This window comes from Gambusia affinis, linkage group LG20 (genome assembly GCF_019740435.1).
Source record: "Gambusia affinis linkage group LG20, SWU_Gaff_1.0, whole genome shotgun sequence".
Lineage (NCBI taxonomy): Eukaryota > Metazoa > Chordata > Actinopteri > Cyprinodontiformes > Poeciliidae > Gambusia > Gambusia affinis.
Genome location: NC_057887.1, coordinates 2,779,419 through 2,800,547, shown reverse-complemented (window position 1 = coordinate 2,800,547; position 21,129 = coordinate 2,779,419). Strand labels below are relative to the sequence as shown.

At 41.2% G+C, this 21,129-nt stretch overlaps 1 protein-coding gene across 3 annotated transcripts in view; it reads right to left on the bottom strand.

Annotated features, from left to right (window-relative positions):
* Positions 1-2,834: 2,834 nt before the first annotated feature.
* Positions 2,835-21,129, bottom strand: part of LOC122823725 (cytohesin-3) — a 37,419-nt gene continuing 19,124 nt past the window's right edge. For 2 of the 3 annotated variants that reach the window (XM_044103642.1, XM_044103643.1), the window contains 8 exons: positions 20,012-20,092; positions 19,791-19,903; positions 16,800-16,948; positions 16,536-16,647; positions 10,901-10,977; positions 8,569-8,640; positions 8,296-8,450; positions 2,835-5,520 (listed from right to left, as the gene is read on the bottom strand). In XM_044103642.1, coding sequence (XP_043959577.1) covers positions 5,448-5,520; positions 8,296-8,450; positions 8,569-8,640; positions 10,901-10,977; positions 16,536-16,647; positions 16,800-16,948; positions 19,791-19,903; positions 20,012-20,092 — 832 coding nt within the window. In that variant the 3' untranslated portion in view covers positions 2,835-5,447. The remainder of the gene's footprint in view (positions 5,521-8,295; positions 8,451-8,568; positions 8,641-10,900; positions 10,978-16,535; positions 16,648-16,799; positions 16,949-19,790; positions 19,904-20,011; positions 20,093-21,129) is intronic. The other variant, XM_044103641.1, reaches the window with a different exon arrangement.

The window sequence follows — 21,129 nt, the reverse complement described above, 5'->3', positions numbered from 1 at the left end:
TAGCATAATTTATTATGTACAGAAGAAAGGGGAAAATACTTGACGGTGAAACTCGGTAATTGCGGGTTGTTTTCAGTACAAAGCGCTGAGCTTTTTGTCCGGTGTTGGAACAAAGCCAGCTGTTCTACTTTTACACACTGCATTAGAAAAGCACTGAACGTGTCCCTGAATGATCTCATGTTTTTGCGTACAGTGTTGGGTAAGTTACTTTAAAAATGTAATCCGTTACAGTTACAAGTTACCTTGTTTAAAATGTAATTGTAGTGTAACTTTTTCAATTACTTTTAAAAAGTAATGTAACTAATTACTTTTGATTACTTTTTGATTACTTTAAGGTTTTAATGAGTATTGACCCATGTTCAACATTTTATTTTTCTTAGTGCACCGCCACAGGCAGTGCAATAATATGATTCTGCATTATCTGTTTCTATCAGGTTAGGGAACTGCACAGCAAGGCAGTTTATTAGCATTAGCCTTTTAGCTTAAATAAGCTATTACCTATTTTTCTGACTTAATAGCCATGGTTAGTATACTGAATGGAGTAAGTAAATTACTGAGAACATTCTAATGATACCCCACATGCTGCTGAAAGTATTTAGGCTTACATTAGCATTTAGGCTAATTTCAGCTTATACACTCATTTTAACAGTCTGAATGGTGCACGTCCAGCTTACTTAACATACTTGTGACTTTCCACAAGCTAATGACTACTATTCAGCTAAGCTTAGCATTGATGCTAATTTTTAGCATCAGAACCCTGGGTCCAAACCAACGGGCACACTTTAGCAGGCCCCAGATAAATTTCTTCAAGAATTTTCTAGTTTACTTTATGTTCATGAAAACCATAACACTAGCACATTGCATACAATGTCTCATGGGAAAGAACAGATTCCAACGTTTGTCATGCATCAACACCAAACAGTCAAATATTTGTAAAACAATACGCTTCGTCTATCAGTGAGCTGCAATTACCTCTAAATGTTTCCTCAGGTTTGACATAGATTGCTTTGACGTGGACAAGTTCTTGATAGCCGGCAAACACTTATTGCACTGCACGGTTAAATTTGAGCCATTTTCACAGATGTAAATGTAAAGCAGTGCATAAATGTTACAGAAGAGGGTACTATTGTTTTCTGTAATTGCTGGTATTACCACAATTCCGAGATGTTTGTCCTGCCGGGGACACCGTAGTGCAGGGGATTTTTGCGCGCGAGCTGCTGTATTCCTTACAGTGTGTTTACTGCCTGTAAGGTAAGCAGCAGCTCCGCTAGCCCGGTGTAAAATATACATTGCGTTGGTATGCCGATCTTTTTTTCTGTTTGTTCAGTGTGCCAGTTGGCTGCAGATTGCATCTTGTTTTGCACCGAACACACCCCACTTTCACGAAAAGAAACACAACGCAGAGTCCATAGGGTGTCTTCCACCAGCTGCAGGTCTGAAGAGGGAGAGCCTCGGTTACATAAATGAAATGCTCCTTAAATTTCCAGTGATGGAAGGCTGTCATTTTTGATGCGCTGCTTGAGCTGAAATGGAACCGTCCGCTCGCTTGCTGTTCCTCCAGGAGGCTCCGCCAGCACAGGATGGAACATCAGAGTGGCATTACGGCTATGATAGAGACAAGGAGCCGTAGCGGGAAACGGCGATAAAGACCGCAAAGCAATAAAAATATCATTACATATTTCGCAAAGGTTTTTGTTTATATATATTTTTTAAATGTAACTAAATTTGTAATTCTTAATATTTTCGGAAGTAACTGTAACTGGATTACATATTTTCTCATTGTAACTGTAACGAATTACAGTTACTCTTCTTTTGTAATTAAATTACGTAACGTCGTTACTTGTAATCCGTTACTACCCAACACTGTTTGCGTAGCGGAGAGGACTGAATGGGGGACTTAAAAATATTAGCTTTTTGCATATGTGGACTTCTCTCTGGAAAGACCGATAAATATCTGCAAATATATATTTGTTGAGGATTACGTACATTAATTTTCCAATTGGATACAGAAGGAAACATGTACCTTGACGCTCTCACTTGGTCCTGACGTTTCGTATCAACTTTTTTTTTTTTATCCCTTTTAACGTTTACAACAAAAAACAATCCGGAGGATGTGTGGTCCATTACTGCGGTGGTCCCTAACCCCCGGGCCGCGGACCGGTACCGGTCCGTGGACCAATTGGTACCGGCCCGCAAGAAATAATTACATATTTCCGTTTTATGTATTATTTGAGTCTGGAAGATCTTTTACTTTGAAAGCCCTTTAACTAAATTTCTAGTATACTACATGCCATCACACATAATATGTTTTGAGAATTTGGAAACAGTTGCTCTTTATTTGCCAAAGTTATGGGGGGAGGAGAGGAGAGAATGGATATTTCAGCTGCCTGAAATAATCCGTTCCCCCTCCATAACATGGGAACAAATTAATTTACCTGCAAGTCTTTAAATGTGTTTATTCCTCTCATCATCAACAATAAATCATGTAAGTTTGAAATCATTTGCTTATTATTTGCCAAGGTTATGAGGGGGAACGGATTATTTCAGTTAACCAGTAATCTGTCATATTTTACATTAGGACGGGATTTACCAGAAAGTCTACACTCGTCTTTCCAGAAAGTCTTAATTTTTGTGCCCTGCTATCAGCCAGTTTCCACCCTCTTATATCAGCAATGATAAATTTATAAATGCACACTACGTGTTGGAAAACTGTGTTTGGTGACTGACTTTTATTTCTGTCAGTGTTAAGTGACAAAAGTTGGAGAAAGACCGATTCTCTTGGCGTTTAAAATAACAACACAAAACAGCGTAAAAAGACCTCGTTTATTTATTTACTTATTTTACAATTTTGTTACTGCTACTTTTTAAAACAACAGCTGCCGATTAAACTGTATGTTACAACCTTGACATGATTATATGAGCTGTTTTACCGAGAAATTGATCAGAAGAGCCGTGAAGATGATCGGATCCAATGCAGATCCCGACACAGGGGGAACAGAGACCTCTTTTAAAAGAGCACACAGAACTACAAATAAAATGGGTTATTTATTCTCAAAAAGAAAATGTTCTCTGAGTTGAAAGAATAAAAAATATAAAGTTCAAGATATGGAGCTACAGTTCTTTTGTTACGTGAATGGTCGTTATAATAGCCTACTAGATCCTCAAATTTAATTGATTTTGTTTTCAACAGCGTTAATTCAAAAGAAAAGTCAGATTTCCTGTTGGCAGGGAAAAAAAATCTGTTGAATGATTATATTTAATAATCTGTCAATTGAGTTTATGATCTATTCTTCTGATTTATGGATTTAATGGCGTTGGATCTTTTACATCCACTGCAGTGTTTAGATGTGGCACCACCTACTGGCCGCACTGTGTCACTACAAACAAAAACTCAAAACACCAACTCACTTTTCTGAATTGTTGTCTGACATTGAGGAGTACACGGTTGGTGAATAAAAAGGCTTTTTAAAAAATATATACTTACAGTCCTAACTGAGAAGCCCAAGCTTTTGAAGCTAATTTGAATAACAAACCAAACTTAACGCACCATTTAACTGGCATTATGTATAACATCTCTACGTGTCCTGGACCTTGGACTGTATCTATAAATTAGAGTCAGATTTTCCAATATGAAGCTTAAAAACGCCAGTGAGGAAGTATTTCTACTCTTGTGTACAATTCTTGGCTATTCAGAACAATCTCTGCTTAACTACAAAATCTTGTTACTTCACTAAATCAGAAAACACGCAAGTCTCTCATTTCTTATTGGGAAATATTCAGCATCAGGAATCTCTCACTGAATGCACATGAAGACAGAACCTGTCACCTGTAGGGAGTATGTCACTTTTTTATTCAGATTGTACATCAAAGCATCTGAGGGCGGTTTCCCCAAAGCAACACACAACCATGACAAACGCAACTGCTCCACCAGACTCAACAATGTAATGAACCGCGAAAACGGTAAATGTCGTTTCTTTAATCCAGCACCATTTATTTATTTCCCATCCCCAAGAGTGCAGAGTCTTTGTTTCTCCACTAGGAAGAGGCAAAGAGTCCCTCTTCTTCTACTGTAGTCTGATGGACTAAAGAGTTGAATGACATGACCGATCCTACATAAACATTAAAAAAGAAACAGCTGTACATTATATTCTATACACACTAACTGAAAGGGCGAGAAAATAAATACAAAAGATTTGAAACTAGTGCGAAAGACGAATCGTTGGAACACAAGAGTCCTTCCAGGAACCTGAATTAGAACTTTTAAAAGCTACAGCCACTTTAATAAAACTCCATACAGTTTCCATTTCTGTGCCGTCACATATGAACTTAGCTGGGTGTACTATAATTTACAGGTGAGTACATTTACAGAATAAATCAGAAGGATTGCATAATACAGTCATTTGAAGGCCACCAACCAGACCAGCTGACCGATGAGCTTGAGGCTTTCAGGAGTTCGCGATAAAACATTGTCACCTGTTGGCAGTGAGACGAGGTGGATGTGAGGACTGGCAGCAGGAATCCTGTAGGTACCTCCACCCGGATCAACAGATTAGGAATTTTCTTTTCTATTCAATGTCTTGCAAATATATATAGATATATATTCAACCCCCTAGAACTTCCTTACAATTTTTCTTTTGTCTGCTATACTGAGATAGACCAACACAAAGTAGTTCATGATTTGGACAATTTAAAACATGTGGGATTCATTTGAGTCTAGTCTCATCCACTGAGTCTTGTAAAAAACCCAATCAGATTGTGTAACATGGTGGTGCTAGTATCATGCTACGGTAGTGCTTTTCGTCAGTCAGGACAGAAAGGATGAGTGAGGTTTCAGACCAGTGCAAAGCTGGTAGAACACACTTGAACTGCGGGGCTAAATTCAACTGCATGCTTCGTTTTTCAGATTATCAATAAAAACAATGAAAACCTTATATTGTTACCATTTTGCACTACTTTGTGTTGGTCTGTCACATAAAATCCAGATAAAATACAGTAAAGAAAATGTGAAAAAGTTCTAGGGAAACTTTTGCAAGGCACCGCATAAGGTGAAGTATGTTCAATTCCATAGGAGCCCAGCAGAGGGCAGTCTCTCCCAAGCATTGCAGAGTCAAAGCTCCCTTATTACAGTCAGCGCCGTCTCTTCTTCTGCTGTTCTTCACTTTAAATCAGCTTCGTGAAGAGTTCATTTGTACTTTCTGTCCTCTTCCTCGTTTTAGCATCAGAAAAGACTTGAGATGCAAACAGTCCAGGGCCAGAAATGACCCAGAATCCCTTGCGCCTGTGCTTGTCCCTCAGCCCTGAAAAAACTGAATGGGAGACCTTCACAACTTCCGCAGAAAAACACACACGCGCACACGCACACACACACACACACACACACACACACACACACACACACACACACACACACACACACACAATGACTCTCAGCCCCAGATATACAGTCATCATTTCTTATTGGCTATCCTCCTCTTCCTGGTGGCCAGCATGTCGTAGAAAGGATCCCTGCTGATGCTCGCCCTGCGAAGGAGGACAGGAAGGCAGGGATTAATGGCAGCGTCCAAACGTTCGCTATGAGGGGTCAGTCTGTCTGTCTGTCAGCGCTGTGAATGTGTTGTTTGTGACTGTCAGCAAAAGTGCTTCCTGCTTGGTGTTTGTGCTGCATTTTGGTTGAGAGGGACGGCGGGGTGGTGGGGTGGTGCTGGGGGGACCCCCAGCTGCAGCTCTGACACGAACATGAACAAAATTATTTCTGATTTAAATGTTTTGTGTTTCGTTAGTCTAGAAAATGTCTTATAATCTTTTCTCAGCAGCAAGAGCAATAGAAATGTGTTAATGTTATCCTAAAACATTACCAGAAAAAAAAAAAAAATCTCAATCAACTCCATTTGCTGGAGGGCCACATTTGAAGTACAGTCAGGGGCCGCGAGTGTTGGGCAAGGGTTATAGTTTTTCAATAGCAGATTTAATATAAATGGTTTTAGCAGAAAAACTTGATGTTAAAGGCTGTAGAAAGAATACAATATATAACTGAAGAAAAGAAAATCTGGAAGTTAGGCTTTTCTTGCTGATGTCTGGAGGTGTGAATATGATATTTATTGAATATAATAACTGACACCTGATAAATATCAACATAATGAATAATTAGCATTTTAGTATTAGCTTCCGCTAAATACCAGGTGTAGCACCTAAAGGTCACTATCAACACCTTGAAGTAGGAGAGGGTGTACTTTCTTGTTCAGGATGACGGTTCAGTGTAAATCTGGTTTTTATTTGGTGGAAACAGTTTCTTGCTTTGCAGGAAAACACCAACAAGAGGGTGAGGAGGAACTGGAAACGGTGAGCAAAAACAGGCCCAGCCTCTTTATTGACGGGCGTCGTTTTAGGGATGACCTCTCCTCACCTTTCAGAATAAATCCGTCCGATTACAGCAGCTTTGTGCGGAGTGTAAATCCATCTCCACATCAGCCTGAGCTCTCTTTAGGAAAATGACAGGCTCGTGTCGCACTCAACAAAACGCTGAATAATTAGCAGCTGACGTGCCGCTCCCTGGTCTGTGTGTGTGTGAACAGATGAATCAGGTTGGGACGGTGAGTGTGTGTGTGTAAGAATGTGCTGACTGCTGGGGAGCCGTCTGCCGCCTCAGTCGTCCATCCAGTCCACGCCAGACTGGGACAGGACAGCTCAGTTTGTGACGGCCGTTATTCCTCCAGTGAAAAGGACGGGATCCGACTGTAAATGTTCTGAACACAGACGAACCAGCAACTCTCTCTCTCCCTGAACATGAAGCGGCCTCACCCCCAGCAGGACTTCAGGAACTAAACGGCGCCGTTCTCATTTAACAGATATTCATCTGTCAGTGCTAAGAGGCTCCATAACATCATTACTGAATGGAAGAATGGAGTAATAGAATTTTCTGCTCTGATATCGATTGTATGTGCAAGTGAAGCTGACTGGAGGAAAGCCAACGCAGCTAATCAATAACACACTGAGTCCAATTTACAGAAGCATTTCCACTGCCCCACCCCCACTGGATAACAAGGCAGCTGTTGGACCTTTGGTACCTTGCAAAAGTATCCAAACCACTTGAATGTTTCTTATTTAGTCAATAATGTGATAAAACATGGGCACATCTGTCGAAGCTCCTCAGACACGACGTGAATTGTGTGCACTTACATTAACTGACTTCTTTATTTGCACCGTCATGTGTAACCAAGGTGACGCTTGAAGCAACGTGCGAAGGTCAGAGGACCAAGGTCAAGATCAAGATCAAGACTGCTCTAATGCATCAACGTTTTGTGTGATGGGTCAACACAAGGCAGAGTAGAGTTATGAAGTGGAAGAAAAATGATACATCTTCCATCTGGAAAAAACTATTTTAGCATCAGATTATCAGTAATCTGATACTCCTAAATGAAACTCACGGCAACCAGTTGTCTTTAGAAATCATCTAATGAGTCAAAGAAAGAGTGAGAACCCACTCTTGTTCTTATTGGTCAGAATTAAATAAATGTACTCAACAATTTGCAAATTGGATGCAGGTATTTAAAACAACTTTTACATTTTAGATCAACAATGGATTAAACTTCTCTTTTCTTTAAAAACTACAATGTTTTATTAATTTGAATCAAATATTTCATACTTATACTATGTTTAGACTAAACTGAGATGGCCCAGTCAAAGTCCAGACTTATATCCTAATGGGAATCTGCCACAAGACTTGATGTTACCAGAAGCTCCTCATCCAATCTGACTGAGTTTGAGCTAATTTGCAAAAAGGACGGGCAAAAGTTTCAACCTGTGGATCCTGTAGCTGTACTTGGATCCACCCTTCTCTCTCTCTCTACCTCAGAGACATTCTGCTTTGTGTTGGTCTATCAAGGAAAATCATAATAAAACACACTGTAAGTTTGTGTTAGTAATATAACACAAAGAGGCTCCGGACACATTGCAAGGTGCTGTGATGCATTCAGGCGCTTTATTTCTGAGGCTCTGTTTGGGTTTTTCTCTTTGCTTTTGAACTCAAAGGGAAGTGACCTTCTCTGGGAGAGCAAGATTTTCCTCTAAGTGTTATCTGCATGTCAGTGTGGATTTACATTTAGCCACCAGCCCACGCGTGTGTGTGGGTGTGTGTGTGTGTGCACGTGTGTGTATGTGCATTTCTGATTACGGTCCCCATCAGTGCGAGTGTTTGTTTCTCCCAGTGTGAAGGTCAGACATGTGAACGTCTCATGTGGGCGCTGGCTAAGTGCCCTCTGAGTGGAAATGGATCCGCGCCAACGTGCCGGGTCTTACTTGATGGACTTGATCCACTCCTCCTTCTCCTCTGGGGTCGGGGCCGATATCCTGTACACCACGTGGTTGCCCTCCACCACCCGCCCGTCTGCCTCCGTCTTGCAGGCCTTGATGACCTGACCTTTGTGGCTGGGATTGTAGAGCTCAAAGCAGTTCTAGGAAGACATCATAAAGGCACGATCAGCGTTTCATGGAAACAAACTGAGAAGAGATATCTCAGTAAATCTTGTTTAGGCAACAGGAGGTGCTTGGACTACTAGAGTTACTCCGTACTGGTTTCCTGGGCTCGTCCACCTCTCTGATGCTGAGGTTTTCAAGGGGAATAATCCCGCGAGGCTCTTTATCCTGAGGACACACACAAAACACCGGCTCAGCGTCAACATGTTGCTTGTTTTGTGAATGCATTTGCATCCATTTCTAATCAAAACCAGGACAACATCCGATTATAAAGAAGCCAAAGATTCCACGTGAAAGCATTGTTCAAACGCTACAGCGCTGCTTCTGCTCTGGTTGTGAATGTAGCTGCTTTTATTTAATGTAGATTTTCAAGTAAAAGACACAAAAACTTTAAATACCTGAACATTAATAGAAAAAAGAAAATAGCTGGCCAAAAAAGGGAGGTGGGTGGTAGCCGCATTATTGCCCAGGCACATAAAATACAAATCCATCCTTTATTTGCGTATCATAACCTCACACTAAAATGTTAAGACAAATTGGATCTTTAACAGGGCAGGATTATGTGTTTTCCAACATAGCTCCATTTTATAGCACAGTGTTACGCTCAGTTGCTATAAAAATGCTGTTAATATCAGATATGACTTAAACGAAAATTTGACTTTGTAATGCAATGCCTTGAAATTGGGCCTCTGTCTCTTTAAAAACTCCAGCTGTTTCTGAAACCTTCAGGAGTTAACCCTTTAACAAAGTTTTTAGCAGCATTTCACTGAGAAGTAGCTCTTATAATGAGATGAGCAGTTCCACCAGGTGTTTGCTAATTGCTACTGGCTAGTCTGAAGGAGCCGAGTGGAGGAGGGCTGCTCTGTGAGTCAGAAGCTTGGAAACTGCAGCTCAGAGGAGGAGCTTTGTCCCCGAAGGCGGGGCTACATCCACCCAGGTGTTTTTCACAGCTGAATGGTTGCCATTGGAGATGAAAGGATTTCTCAAACATGAATGGAAGAATCAAAGCAACACTCCAGGTCTGATTTTGATGTGAGAATAAGTTATAACATGATGTAAAGCTCAAAAAGTGGGCTTAACAAAATACTCAACTTAATTTCTTAGTTGAGTCTTTGTTCTGTCTAAATGTTCTCAATCGAAAAATATTGGGGGGTTTTTGAGAATGAGAATGTTCTACTGCAAGAAAATATTGGTTAAAATAATCCTTAAAAAAATAAAATGCACTTCTATGAAGTATTATTGCTCCTTTACTTTGAGGAGAGTCTGCCTGAAGGTTAGCCGTCATTCTGGTCACATAGGAGACAGCACCTGGGGGAGATGTAACCCTGATCTCCACATTCATTCTGGTTGCCGTAGTGATGACAGCCGCCTGTCTTTACTGTTGTAGAGTGATTGTGTTTCTCTGTTTTTCACCTGGCTGTGAGGCAGATTCCCCCTCAGGGACAGAGGCTGGGGGCCGGCTCGCTGTGAACCGTGGACCCCCCCCCCACCTCCACAGGCGCTGGAGTACGCTGGGGGATTGCAGGCTGTGGCAGTGGGGGTGCTAGAGGAGGGGGGGGTGGGCTATATCTTTGCAGTGCCAGATGTGTTGCTGTGGATTTTGCAGATGTTTCCAATAAAATCTCATGTTAATTGCAGGAGTGTGGCTCATTTAGGTCCAAAGGGACACATCTGCTAAACCTGGAGGGCAAAGACTTGTGCCACTCTCTTTTATGATTCTGACATGAAAAAGATTACTTTTTTTTTGTTGCACCAAATTCTTTCATATAGCCTTTAGAGGTTTGAGATTCAAACAGAATTCAGTAAAACAATTTACGCACATATGATGAGCAAAACGGTGGTAAATCATCTTATTATTATTATTATTGCTGTAATCCGCAAAGGCCGAGTCTACATGTAGCCAGATAGCTGGGAAAGCAAGCATATTTTTATGAGCTTCGGCCTTTCATCCTGTTCAGCTGTTTAATTCACTAAAAACAAAAACACTCCGGCCAAAGTGGAGATTTGAAAAAAACTCTGTGTTTGTGTTGCCATGTGAACGAGGGATAATGGAGATTCATGCTTTACAGTCTGCGACAAATAATGAACCAGTACTTACTTTGACATGATTCCCAGCTGACATCATCTTTGTATTTTATTCCTTTTGTATCAAATATAAAGTTAAAGCATTGCTAATATAAATATCTAATGTAGTATAACATCCAATATAAAGTTAAAAGTCGTTCGACCAGTCCAGGAAAATTCACATCACTGCAGAAAGTCGTGATGTTTTTGAAGCAATCTGATTGGTTCTCATGTAGCCTTAACGTTGTGCTCACCACAGATTGTGTTTTTAATGGTTTTTCGCTTAAAACTGTTTGGTTTTCCAGATTCAGTTCTAAAGATGATTATTTCAGCCCTTTAATGTACTTGCTGGTACTTTACTTACTGTTGTGTATTCAAAGTAGTAGAGGCAGTTGTCTGTTAGGATGAACCATCTTCTCTTCCACGTTTTGACTCTGCCGCCTATTGGGAAGAAACAGACGGTGTTTTGAGTTTACTCCGCGTTGCCAGTGGAGTTTTTTCCTTCACTTTAGAAGGTAACCTACAACACAGCCCAGCTTCATGTACCACATCTGGTTCTGATGCTCAGACTGGATCAGGGCGTCTAGAACGCTGCCTTCCCTCTCAGCTCCCAGCAGGAAGCAGGGGAGGTTTGTGACATCATTTGAACTCCCATGTTACCATCGAGAAAAAAAAAGCTCCAACATGACGGCTGCAGCATAATGCCACACACCATTTCTGACGAGGCAGCGCCAAAACTTCCTCGTCAGACTGGAACAAAAAACTGATGCTTCTGGGTTGATTTAATGAAAGTCCAATTGTTCATTATCTGACCAGAATCTTTCTTTGCACTACATGAGGTCAAATCTCTCTCAAACTAAAGTAATAGAATTATTGAATTTGATGTCAATTACCCCATCTCCACTTTATACATGCAATGATTGCACAATCTGCATTTTATGGTTCATAATGTATTTGCTGACATTGTAGAAAGTGCAAAATAAAAAAAACTGCCGTTGATGATGTAATCGGATGTAATCTGAGGTGTCGGTTTAATTCCGCTGCAGTCGACCCGCCATCCTGTACACAGCTGCTAATCTCCCTCAGCCATATGTTTGATGTCTTCCTCACAAACGGACACAATGTGATGCACAGGCTCCTGGATTTACAGGCTTCGGGTGCAGATTTCACCAGACGCCTGAAAATAACCAAAAATGCTGAAATCCTTTTCAGTTATGCTAAATAGTCTGTGTATTGAAAAATAATTTGTCGTGTGTCTTTGTTTTTACTTTAGGTTGCATTTAGTGTTTATAGAGAAGGGAAAGTCCCTTCTGCCTTTAACTTGACATAACACTGCCTTACTTTATATTACTTTTACTTTTTATCTTAATATCTGTTCCATATCCAGTCTTCCCTGATTATTAAATTGTTCATTGTTCACTGTACAACAGACAGCAAATTTAGTATCTATTAAATTACAATAAGATACAAATTTATAAATCTATTTGCATAGACTTCCAGGAAGTCTACAAACACGGATGTACTTTAATTCTATTTTTCGTTTTGCCCAAAATAAACACTAATCACTAATATCTCACTCTGATCAAATCCTCTTCTTTGCGCTCTCTTTGCAACAAGGATGACGTTCAAAGGTAATAAAGCTAACTGGGGACGAGCCACCCAATGACCTAATGTAGCCTGAAATAGCCTGAATTGTATATGAAGTCAGTTTATGTATTGTATTCAAACATTTAGAGCGTTGACAGCTCTGTTGGACTGTTACTGTAATAACTACAGAGTGAACATTGTGCAGCGTGGCTAGAACTTCTCCAGTAGCCTCTGAAACAGGTTGCTAATTAGATTACAAAAAGTTAGTTATTTTAACTTTTTGTCGATGTAATTTAGAGCTTTCAACTTCTATGCACCCCGATTTGGACCTGAAGAGGTGAAAATATTTACAATCTGGAAAACACACTCAGAGTCTGGTGTTGTGGCTAATGGTGCTAATGGCTAACAAAAGCTGTTAAAAACCAAGTCATGTTACTTCTCTGATCTTTGACAGAAGTGTTTATTATATTACAATGATAGGAAGTTATTTAATTAAACTACGATGACATTTTAAGGTCTGCTTTTTGAGAGACACTAGTGACCGGTGTGAAAGACTCCGGTTGCCGTGTGAACGAACGGGTGGACTGCTACAAACATGTTTCGGTTTAACTGAAGCGTGGGTCTGTGTAGACGGAGCCTCAGATCCTCACTGTAATGTGAAGACTTTCTATTGTAGTGATGCTGCTGTTTTACCACGTCGCTGTAGATACACAAAAATGTACAACGTCACCTTATTGATGTATGTATATTGTTGGTAGATTATATAGCATCAACAATGATAAAAATGTATGTTAGTTATTGGAGTTATTTATTTATTCATTCATTTCCTTTTCATAAAGTTAAAATACAGGACAAACTAAATATCCACAAATTTAGTTTTTTCAAATGCTTTTTTAGAGCATTATAACTTCTTGCTGTTTTGCTCTGTAGGAAATTAAAATGCTAATGTTAGCTGGTAGTTGGGCTAGCTGCTCAGACATGACGAAGCTTTCTAACAGTAGTTTTAGTACAGCATCCCTTAAAAATTACTGATAGTTGAGTTTCCTTTAGATTCTAAGATTTCCCATGCTTTTTCGAGACTGACATTTTTTCCAAACATATTTGTTTTAATCTAAACAAGTGAAAAATATCGCAGCCAGTTTTCAGTCAGCTGACAGGCGGCGCAGAAGTGGTACAACAGAACATTTCTGTGGTTCTGAAGTCATCCGTTTTGGTAACTGTAACTCTCATGCCTCGGTGCCAGTAAGGGGAACATGCCTAATCCTACAACAGGACAAGATGTGGCCAACAAATGTTTGACGTGCTGCCCAGGTTTGATGATGACCGGATCAGGCACGGTGACGGCGGCCGTCTCAGCCTTTGGTCACAGTAGAGGGTTATGAGAGCACAGACATGAGGCTCCACAGCAGCACAGAGCCGACAGTCCAGGAGAGTGTCTTCATTAAGACATCAACAATAATGTTCCCTCATTACACTCAGTTGGAGTGGCTCTGATGGAGAGCAGAGTTACAGAGAGGACGGCATTAATGAGGGAAAAAATGGTTCCGGTGAAGAGCAGCTGGGTCGGCGAGCAGGCAAAACAGGAAGAGAGAGGATATTATGACGAAGCAGCGAGAGGCTTGCAGGGCGGCAACTCAGGAAGGAGGATGAAAAGGGGCAAGGCTGTTCTTTATGCTGAATGAGCAGCAGCACAAACCCACAGCACAAACTCAAGCAGGGCTCAGGGTTCCAGCTGCACAGGGGCAGCATGGTGAGCAGGGCCTGGGGTGGACAGGCTAACAGAACCTACAGGAAAACAGCACGTTGTAGATGCCCTGAAACGAGTGGAATCCACAAGGTCTCAGCTTTTAATTCTTGACATCAAGTCTGCAGTGTGCAGGCCATAACATAACATCTATTAAAGGTCCGATGTAATAAGCACATTTTCTAACACACAAACTGTTGAATTTGTAATAACAGTGAACACTTGCATTCAAACTTAGAACATTCAACAGTTTCACTTTCTTTGTGTCATAATCCTTTCACCTTTTCCACCACACGTGAAGGCAACAAAGAACAACAGACTCTAAATACTGTACTCTGTTTTTTTGTTTTTTAAATCAAATATCAATTTTTTAATCAATTAACATATAAACAAAATGTTGTCCATTTACTTAAAGACCCTGAGCATTTAGTTTGATTAGAACCGGGGAAAAAAACAGCAGGAAAGAGAAGATGAGCAGAATGCAGTTCTTGGAAAAAGGAATCAGTCCTTTGATTGGGCACTGCCTAAGATAAACCTGGTGCATCACCCAAACCCCTCCACAGCCACCAGAAGAATCCAGGCAATCCCCGTGCAGATCAGTTACCTCCAGCCTGCCTGTGATGGACATAACCCATCACCCCACAGCCGTTCTGTCGCCTCACAGCTCTGATAAACAGGCCAGTTTTACGAGGCGCCATGCACATCTGGGGCCCCGGTGTGGTCAGAGAGATATGGCAGCTACTGCTAGTCTACGGCACTCTGCAGTGTGCTTGGGAGGACGAAGGAGGATGGAGAGTTACTCACCTCCTAATGCAAAAGATTTAGGGGGGAACAGCCGACGCAGAACAGAACGAAAGAACACGGAGATTTGAGAGAAAGGCTCAGAGACACAAAGGAGTTCTGAAGGATTGAAGAGTGGGCACATGGCAGAGGGGATGGGGAGAGGTTTAACAAAGAGGTGACTGTGATGTTGAATTACCCCAGACACGTCAGACCCAACAAACCTATGAAGAATATCTCAGCAACCATGATGGAGATGCAGAACTTTCAGAGAAAAAAATTGGCAAATGATCAAAAGTCTTCAATATTTCTTCTAAACTGATTAAATCAGAGGTCATGAAGTAGAAAAACAGCATTATCTGTTTTCTCATGATAATAGCTATCAACAGGATGAAGCTGTGCTTCAACATAAAGGTTGAGATTTGCATACAAAATGTGTCCATAGACATAATTTACCTTGTAGCAGGTAATAAATCAAAACATCACAGATTAACTTCCTGCTCAATTCAAATCAGTGGATGGTTTATGTTTGGTGACTACACACAATGCCCTTTGGGACTTTATTATGTTAAATAAAATTATAAAATTGTGCCAAAGTTGATTCTATAAATATCCAGTTCAGACGGCTAAATCTGCTCTGCTAAGCAAAGCAAAATGTTCAGAACTTGTCAAGGTCTCTGACCCTCCTGTTAGCTTCCTGTTAGCAGTAACAGCTGACTGAAGATGGAAGTGGTGACTGGTGGTGACCTTCCGCTTGGCACAAAGCTTCCTCCAAACGGAAGCAGACTAATTCCTCCAGGAAACTAGTGCAAGTCCAAACAAACTCAAACATGCTGATCTTGACTTATGCTAAAGTTGTTTGAGCGTAGAATGGCAGGATGTTGTAAAAATAGATTCCAAAGCCTAAAAAAAAGAGACAAATAAATAGTACGACTCTAGAATGCATGTTATTACAGATTACTTATTAAAGAGTTCCACAAAGTGAGTGAAATCCATGAATTGCATACGTTTAATAAGAAGCCAGGTTGTTCTAAGACTAGCTTAGAACAGAAATGGGTCAGGTATTTTTTTGTGCCAGGTTAATAAAGATGGCAGATTTATTTGGGTAAAAGGATTGGATTCAAGTGAGCCTAAAGAATAGTGGTGGTGACAAAATAAGCAAGCATATATTTTTTCCAAACAATATAAAACATTTGAAAACAAAGTATTTGTAGATACCATATATTCAGATTCAGACTCTTTGTGACATTTATGTCTTGGTTTGGCTGATGACCTTTCACTTTTGCTGCCACCTGACTTTAGCCTCTGATTTTGACACAAAGGTCGCAGGCAGGATGAACCCTTAATAGCTTCACTCTCATTGGCTAATACAGTTCATGAGAAAACGCTGTGTGTTAGCCCTACCTCTAACCTGACCTATAACCCCAAACACGTCACAGATAGCAACGACAATAGCAGATTGAATGATCACCGTCTTGTAGTTTATTAGTTCTATAATCCGACATGATACGTGATTCCTCCACATAAAAGACTCCACTTTGTCCTTCACCATTCCTTTTTTCTTGTTGCGTTAACCACTTTATGCACATGTCCCAGAATCAATGTTTAGCGCCACTTACAGGTCTGGGGGAGTAAAAACACCGTTGAGTGTTTCCTTGAGTTTCCTTGTACATAATAGATTAAACGCAGCTTATATATATATATATATATTGTCCCTCAAAAACCACTCAGCCTCCAACATTGCCTTTGAAAATCAAACATCAATTCAAGCAACACATATAAACACACTGACTCAGCATGAAACGGAAAAACCACCTTTTTTTTTTTTGTAATTCCGATGCTCCGCTGACAGAAACCATCACCCTCCAGGTTCTGTTAACTCACTTACCCAGCTTTAAGAGCCAGCCCTCTCTGTCCGGGTTGAAGAATGTGTGTGTCAGGTCGTTCCCGTCGTCCTCTGGGATTTTGAAGGGCTCATTTTTGATGCTGTCGTAAAGATTCTGCAGACGAGGCAGGAAAACTATTAATCAAACTTGCGGGGGGTCGGGGAGAACATGGCTAATTTGTGTTGAATACGAGTGGTGGAGGCATGATAGATTACCAATCATCACACACACATACGCACACACACACACCTATTACAAACTCTCACCCTGAGAAGCTCCTCTGGTAGATCGCCTCCTTCATTGATTCCCCTGTTCATGGAGATGAAACGCTCGACAGGGGGCTTGTCTCTGACGTTTGGGTTGTGTAGACTGGTGTTCAACATGATGATAGCGAATGACAACACATAGCAGGTATCTGCAACAGGAGAAGATTAAGTTGATGAGTATTTAGTTGGTAATTTATCAGTTCTTCTTTCTATGGGGAGTAAAACAACATTAGCTGCCTTTCCATTACAAATGTGCACAAATCCTTGTCGATACCCCGCTAGTGTCGAAACAACACGACTTTGCGATTACAGTCTCTCTGTTGAAAAAGAAACGCAATTAAAAATCACAGGTGAATAAGCTTGTTCGTGTGATAAGTCATTAAAAATATTCCGCCCCGCCCCCACCATCCTCCCACCACTTCCTGTCCTTTTCTTCTTTGTGGTTTGCACAGGTGGTAATATCCTGTTGTTGATCATGTGACTCGTGTGTTGTCCAGATGAACGTTGAGATATTTATATTCCTCCACCACCTCCACTTCTTCTCCCATGATGGAAATAGGGTTTGATCTAATCATGCTCGTCCTGAAAACAACAATCATCTCCTTTGTTTTGTTTTTTTCCACATTTAAAATGAGATTATTATTCCCACACCACGACACAAAGCAGTCCACCAGATCTCTGCAACTCAGCCTCTTGTCCATCTCTGATTCAACTGCTGAGTCATCTTAGTATTTCTGTAGATGACAGAAGTCAGACTTATGCTGGAAGTCTGAAGTGTAGAGAGTGAAACGGAATAGTGAGAGTACAGAGCCCTGTGGTGCTCCTGTGTTACTGACCACCTGGGTGGACACACAGTCCTTCAGTCTCTCAAACTGTGGTCTGTCAGTGAGGTGGTCATAGATGCAGCTGATTGTTGTCCACCTGTGTCTGCTGGAGTTTCTCACAGAGCAACTCCAGATGATGGACGGAGCCAATTCACAGGCTGAATTGTGTTAAATGCACAATTGTTGTCATACAGAATGGAGTAAGTCCATGTTAGTCAACACAATAATGATACTCCACATGCTATTGACTAGATTTTATTTCACCTCAGTATTCTTGCTAATTTTCAGCATCAGACCCCTTTTAAATTTCTTCATAAATGTTCTAGTTCATTCTGCTCCGGCTGTTTGTTCCAGTCCCATTGTCTCTCTCTCAGCTCCCTGTTCCCCCCCACCTTTAGTAAAAAAAAAACAAAAAAAACAAAAACTCTCTCCACCAGAGAGTAGAGCTGTGCAGTGAACACAGCACAGCAGGGGGGACGTTTGTGAAAGAGGAATTTCCATGTAGTCCCACAAAGCAGGAGAAGACAGGCCACTTTCATGTGTTGTTGGTAATTAAAGACCCCATGTTGTTTTTATGAGCTCAGTGCGTCGGCATTGTCAGGTTTCGGGGTCCCATGGTAACGCTCTGTCCCACATCCACTCTGACTCATTAAAATGTCCCTGTCGTTTTTTTGGTGGGGGGGTTTCCAGCTGAGGCCTGGCATTAAACATGCACATTTAGTTCAATAAACTGTTTAATCTGGAATTTACGAAAAGAAAAAATATAGGCTATCAATATTTTTCTAATATTTTTTTACCTAATGACTGTGCATCCACATCTCAGCAGATAAAACGTCTCCACTGTTGTTCACCAGGTCCCTAAAAGCCCTTTAAATATTCACTGCTCGGTGTAGCTGTAGGCCTTTGTTTACCACAACATCATGTATCACTCAGCCGGGTTGACTCTTCCTGAATAATGAACGACCCTTGTTTGTTGCTGTTGTTTACTGTGCAGCTGCAGACAAAGCAGCTAGCAAAAATATTCAAAACGCTTGAAATTATTTTACACATCAGAACCACGAACTGCAGTGCATTTAAATGGGATTTTATGAGACGGGTCGACACAAACGAGTGCATACTGGTGAATAGAAAGTCAAAGGGTAGGAGGTTTTGAACGTTCTTCTAAAAACTAATACCTGAAAAGTGTGGCCCACATTGGAGTTTGGTCCTCCAACCTGATATCCTGTCAGATAACTCCCACATGGGAATGTTTTGGGGGTTTTATTGGTTTCAAAAACACTGAGTCCTTTGATATGTATGATGCGTACGACATGTTTGGGGTTATTGGTTATTGGTTAGTTCAGATGTTGGGCTGATACGTCAGCGTTTAATAAAAAGGGGCGTTTTCGTGTCCACACAAACAGGCAAGGGTGAAATTTTCACTGGAACTTTTTCCTTTTTTTTTAAACAAAATGTTTTGTGTCCAGTAAAAGAATACTAGCCTGGCAATTCCTTATGTCTTGAGTCTGGGATTTCTCCCATGGACAGTAGATGTTTGACTAGGCCAATCAGACAACAGAAGGAGAAGTAGTGAGGAGTGACGTCCATATTCTGCTCTGTTTTAGAATGGTAGTCTGCCTGTAGTTTTAGCAATGGCAGCGGAGGAAGTCAACAAAGATGTTCAGTCTGTGTTGGCCAATCTTCCAAATATTGAATTAACTTTAGCAGTCATCTTGTTCGGCTCTTCTCTCTTCACAGTGGAGGACGGTTGTTTAGAACTTGAGTAGCGGCTGTTTTAGAAAAATAACTGTCGAAAATGCGACAACAGCTGTAACTGTGGTGAAAGGTGATGGATAGAGCACTTCCTCTCACTTCACTGTCTGACGCTACTTTGTCTTGAATTAATAGTATCTTTTATTGAAAAAAATCCCAATCAAATATGTTACTAGTCGCTATTTCCTTGTACAGGTTGGACCAATATGAACCCAGAAAAGGCTAAAAACACTCGTCTGCTTTCATCTCCCACGTTTCCTGGTGTTTTCTCAGTCCTGCCGCTCCCCTCCCCCTCAATACTAACACTTGTCATGCTGGAGAAACACACGAAGAGCTACTGGAGCTCATCTGACAGCTCTGTGATGGAACATCTGAGAGAAGCATTCAGGAATCAGTAAGCGGCGGCTCGTCTGACCTGTGGACTGGAAGACTCCGGGGTTGCACTGGCAGTAGCGCGAGGCAAACGCCTCCATCATGCGGTCGATCTTCTGGGCTTCACCTGGCAGACGGAAACTCCACAGGAACTGCCTGAGCAGTGGAGAATGTGACAGGATGTGCTTAATATTAGACCTTCTCTTCTCTCTGAATACGAGGCAAAAGGAGGGGTGGGAGGGGTGGGGGGATCTGTCTTCTCACCGCAGCGCTTGGACCAGGTTCAAGTCGGCGAACTCATGCAGCTCCACAAAAGCCTGAAGCACCTTGATGTTGAAGTCGTCCCTAGATTAGAAAAGAGAATTTAGAGTTTGATTTTTATGTAAAGAGTCGTCGATCTTTGATGGATCAAGAGCTGTGTTTCCATTACAAACGTGTGTAAATCTTTGTCTGTGTTCTGCTAATGTGGAAAAACACAACGCTCATCATCTATCAGCCCATCAGAGGAGACGGCGCCGTCTTAATCAGGTGTTGGAGCAACAAGCCCCGCCTACTTGGGAGAAGCTACGTATGCAGCGTTTTGGGGGAAATTACAGTAATTACACAACTTTTTATAATCTGTGTGATGTGAGAGCTCTGGTGGAGCCAGCTGGACATTGTCCAAAAAACCCCCCCAAAAATTAACCATCATCCTGGTATTACTTCCTATTGTCTTCTTTGTGGTTTCCACCAGTAGTAACATCCAGCTGTTGGTCACGTGGCTCATGTCATGCAATAAAAAAAAGTTTCTACTGCAATTTTGTGAAATACATCTATTTTGATACGGCTGAAAAAACAGTTTTTGAGGTGAAAAACATTTTGCCGAAAATGTGAAGCATTTCCAAATTGGCAAATTTATTTTTGTAATTTAAATTTGAACGCCTCTCATGTGAACGCAGGGTGAAAGTCGTCCTCTGCAGTCCTGCTGTGGGTCTGGAAGCAGTTGGAACAACGGGATGATGTGGAGGAGAAACGTTCAAATAGCTCCGCTAAGCGTTTCTTTCTCTGTCGTTAGTTTGTCAAGGCGTCTCAGGGCTGTCAAGTTTACCTGCTTCTGTAGTCAGTATATTTATCATATAAAATCCAGAGCATGTGCGTCTCCAAGCCAAACCAAAACCAGTCTGACGTAATGCTTGCGTTCTTTTAGCCAACATGTGTCTGAACACTACAATAATCTCACATTTCAATAACGCTCTGTGCTGTATTCGGAGGCAGAGTCTGGACTTTCTGCTTATTGCCGGTTTGTATCTGTAACTGCAGCCAGAGTGGAGCAGTTATTGCTTTCTGCCCGTCACACCTAAAGACGCCTGTCCGCCGAGGGTTTACACATGTTTCCAGACGCC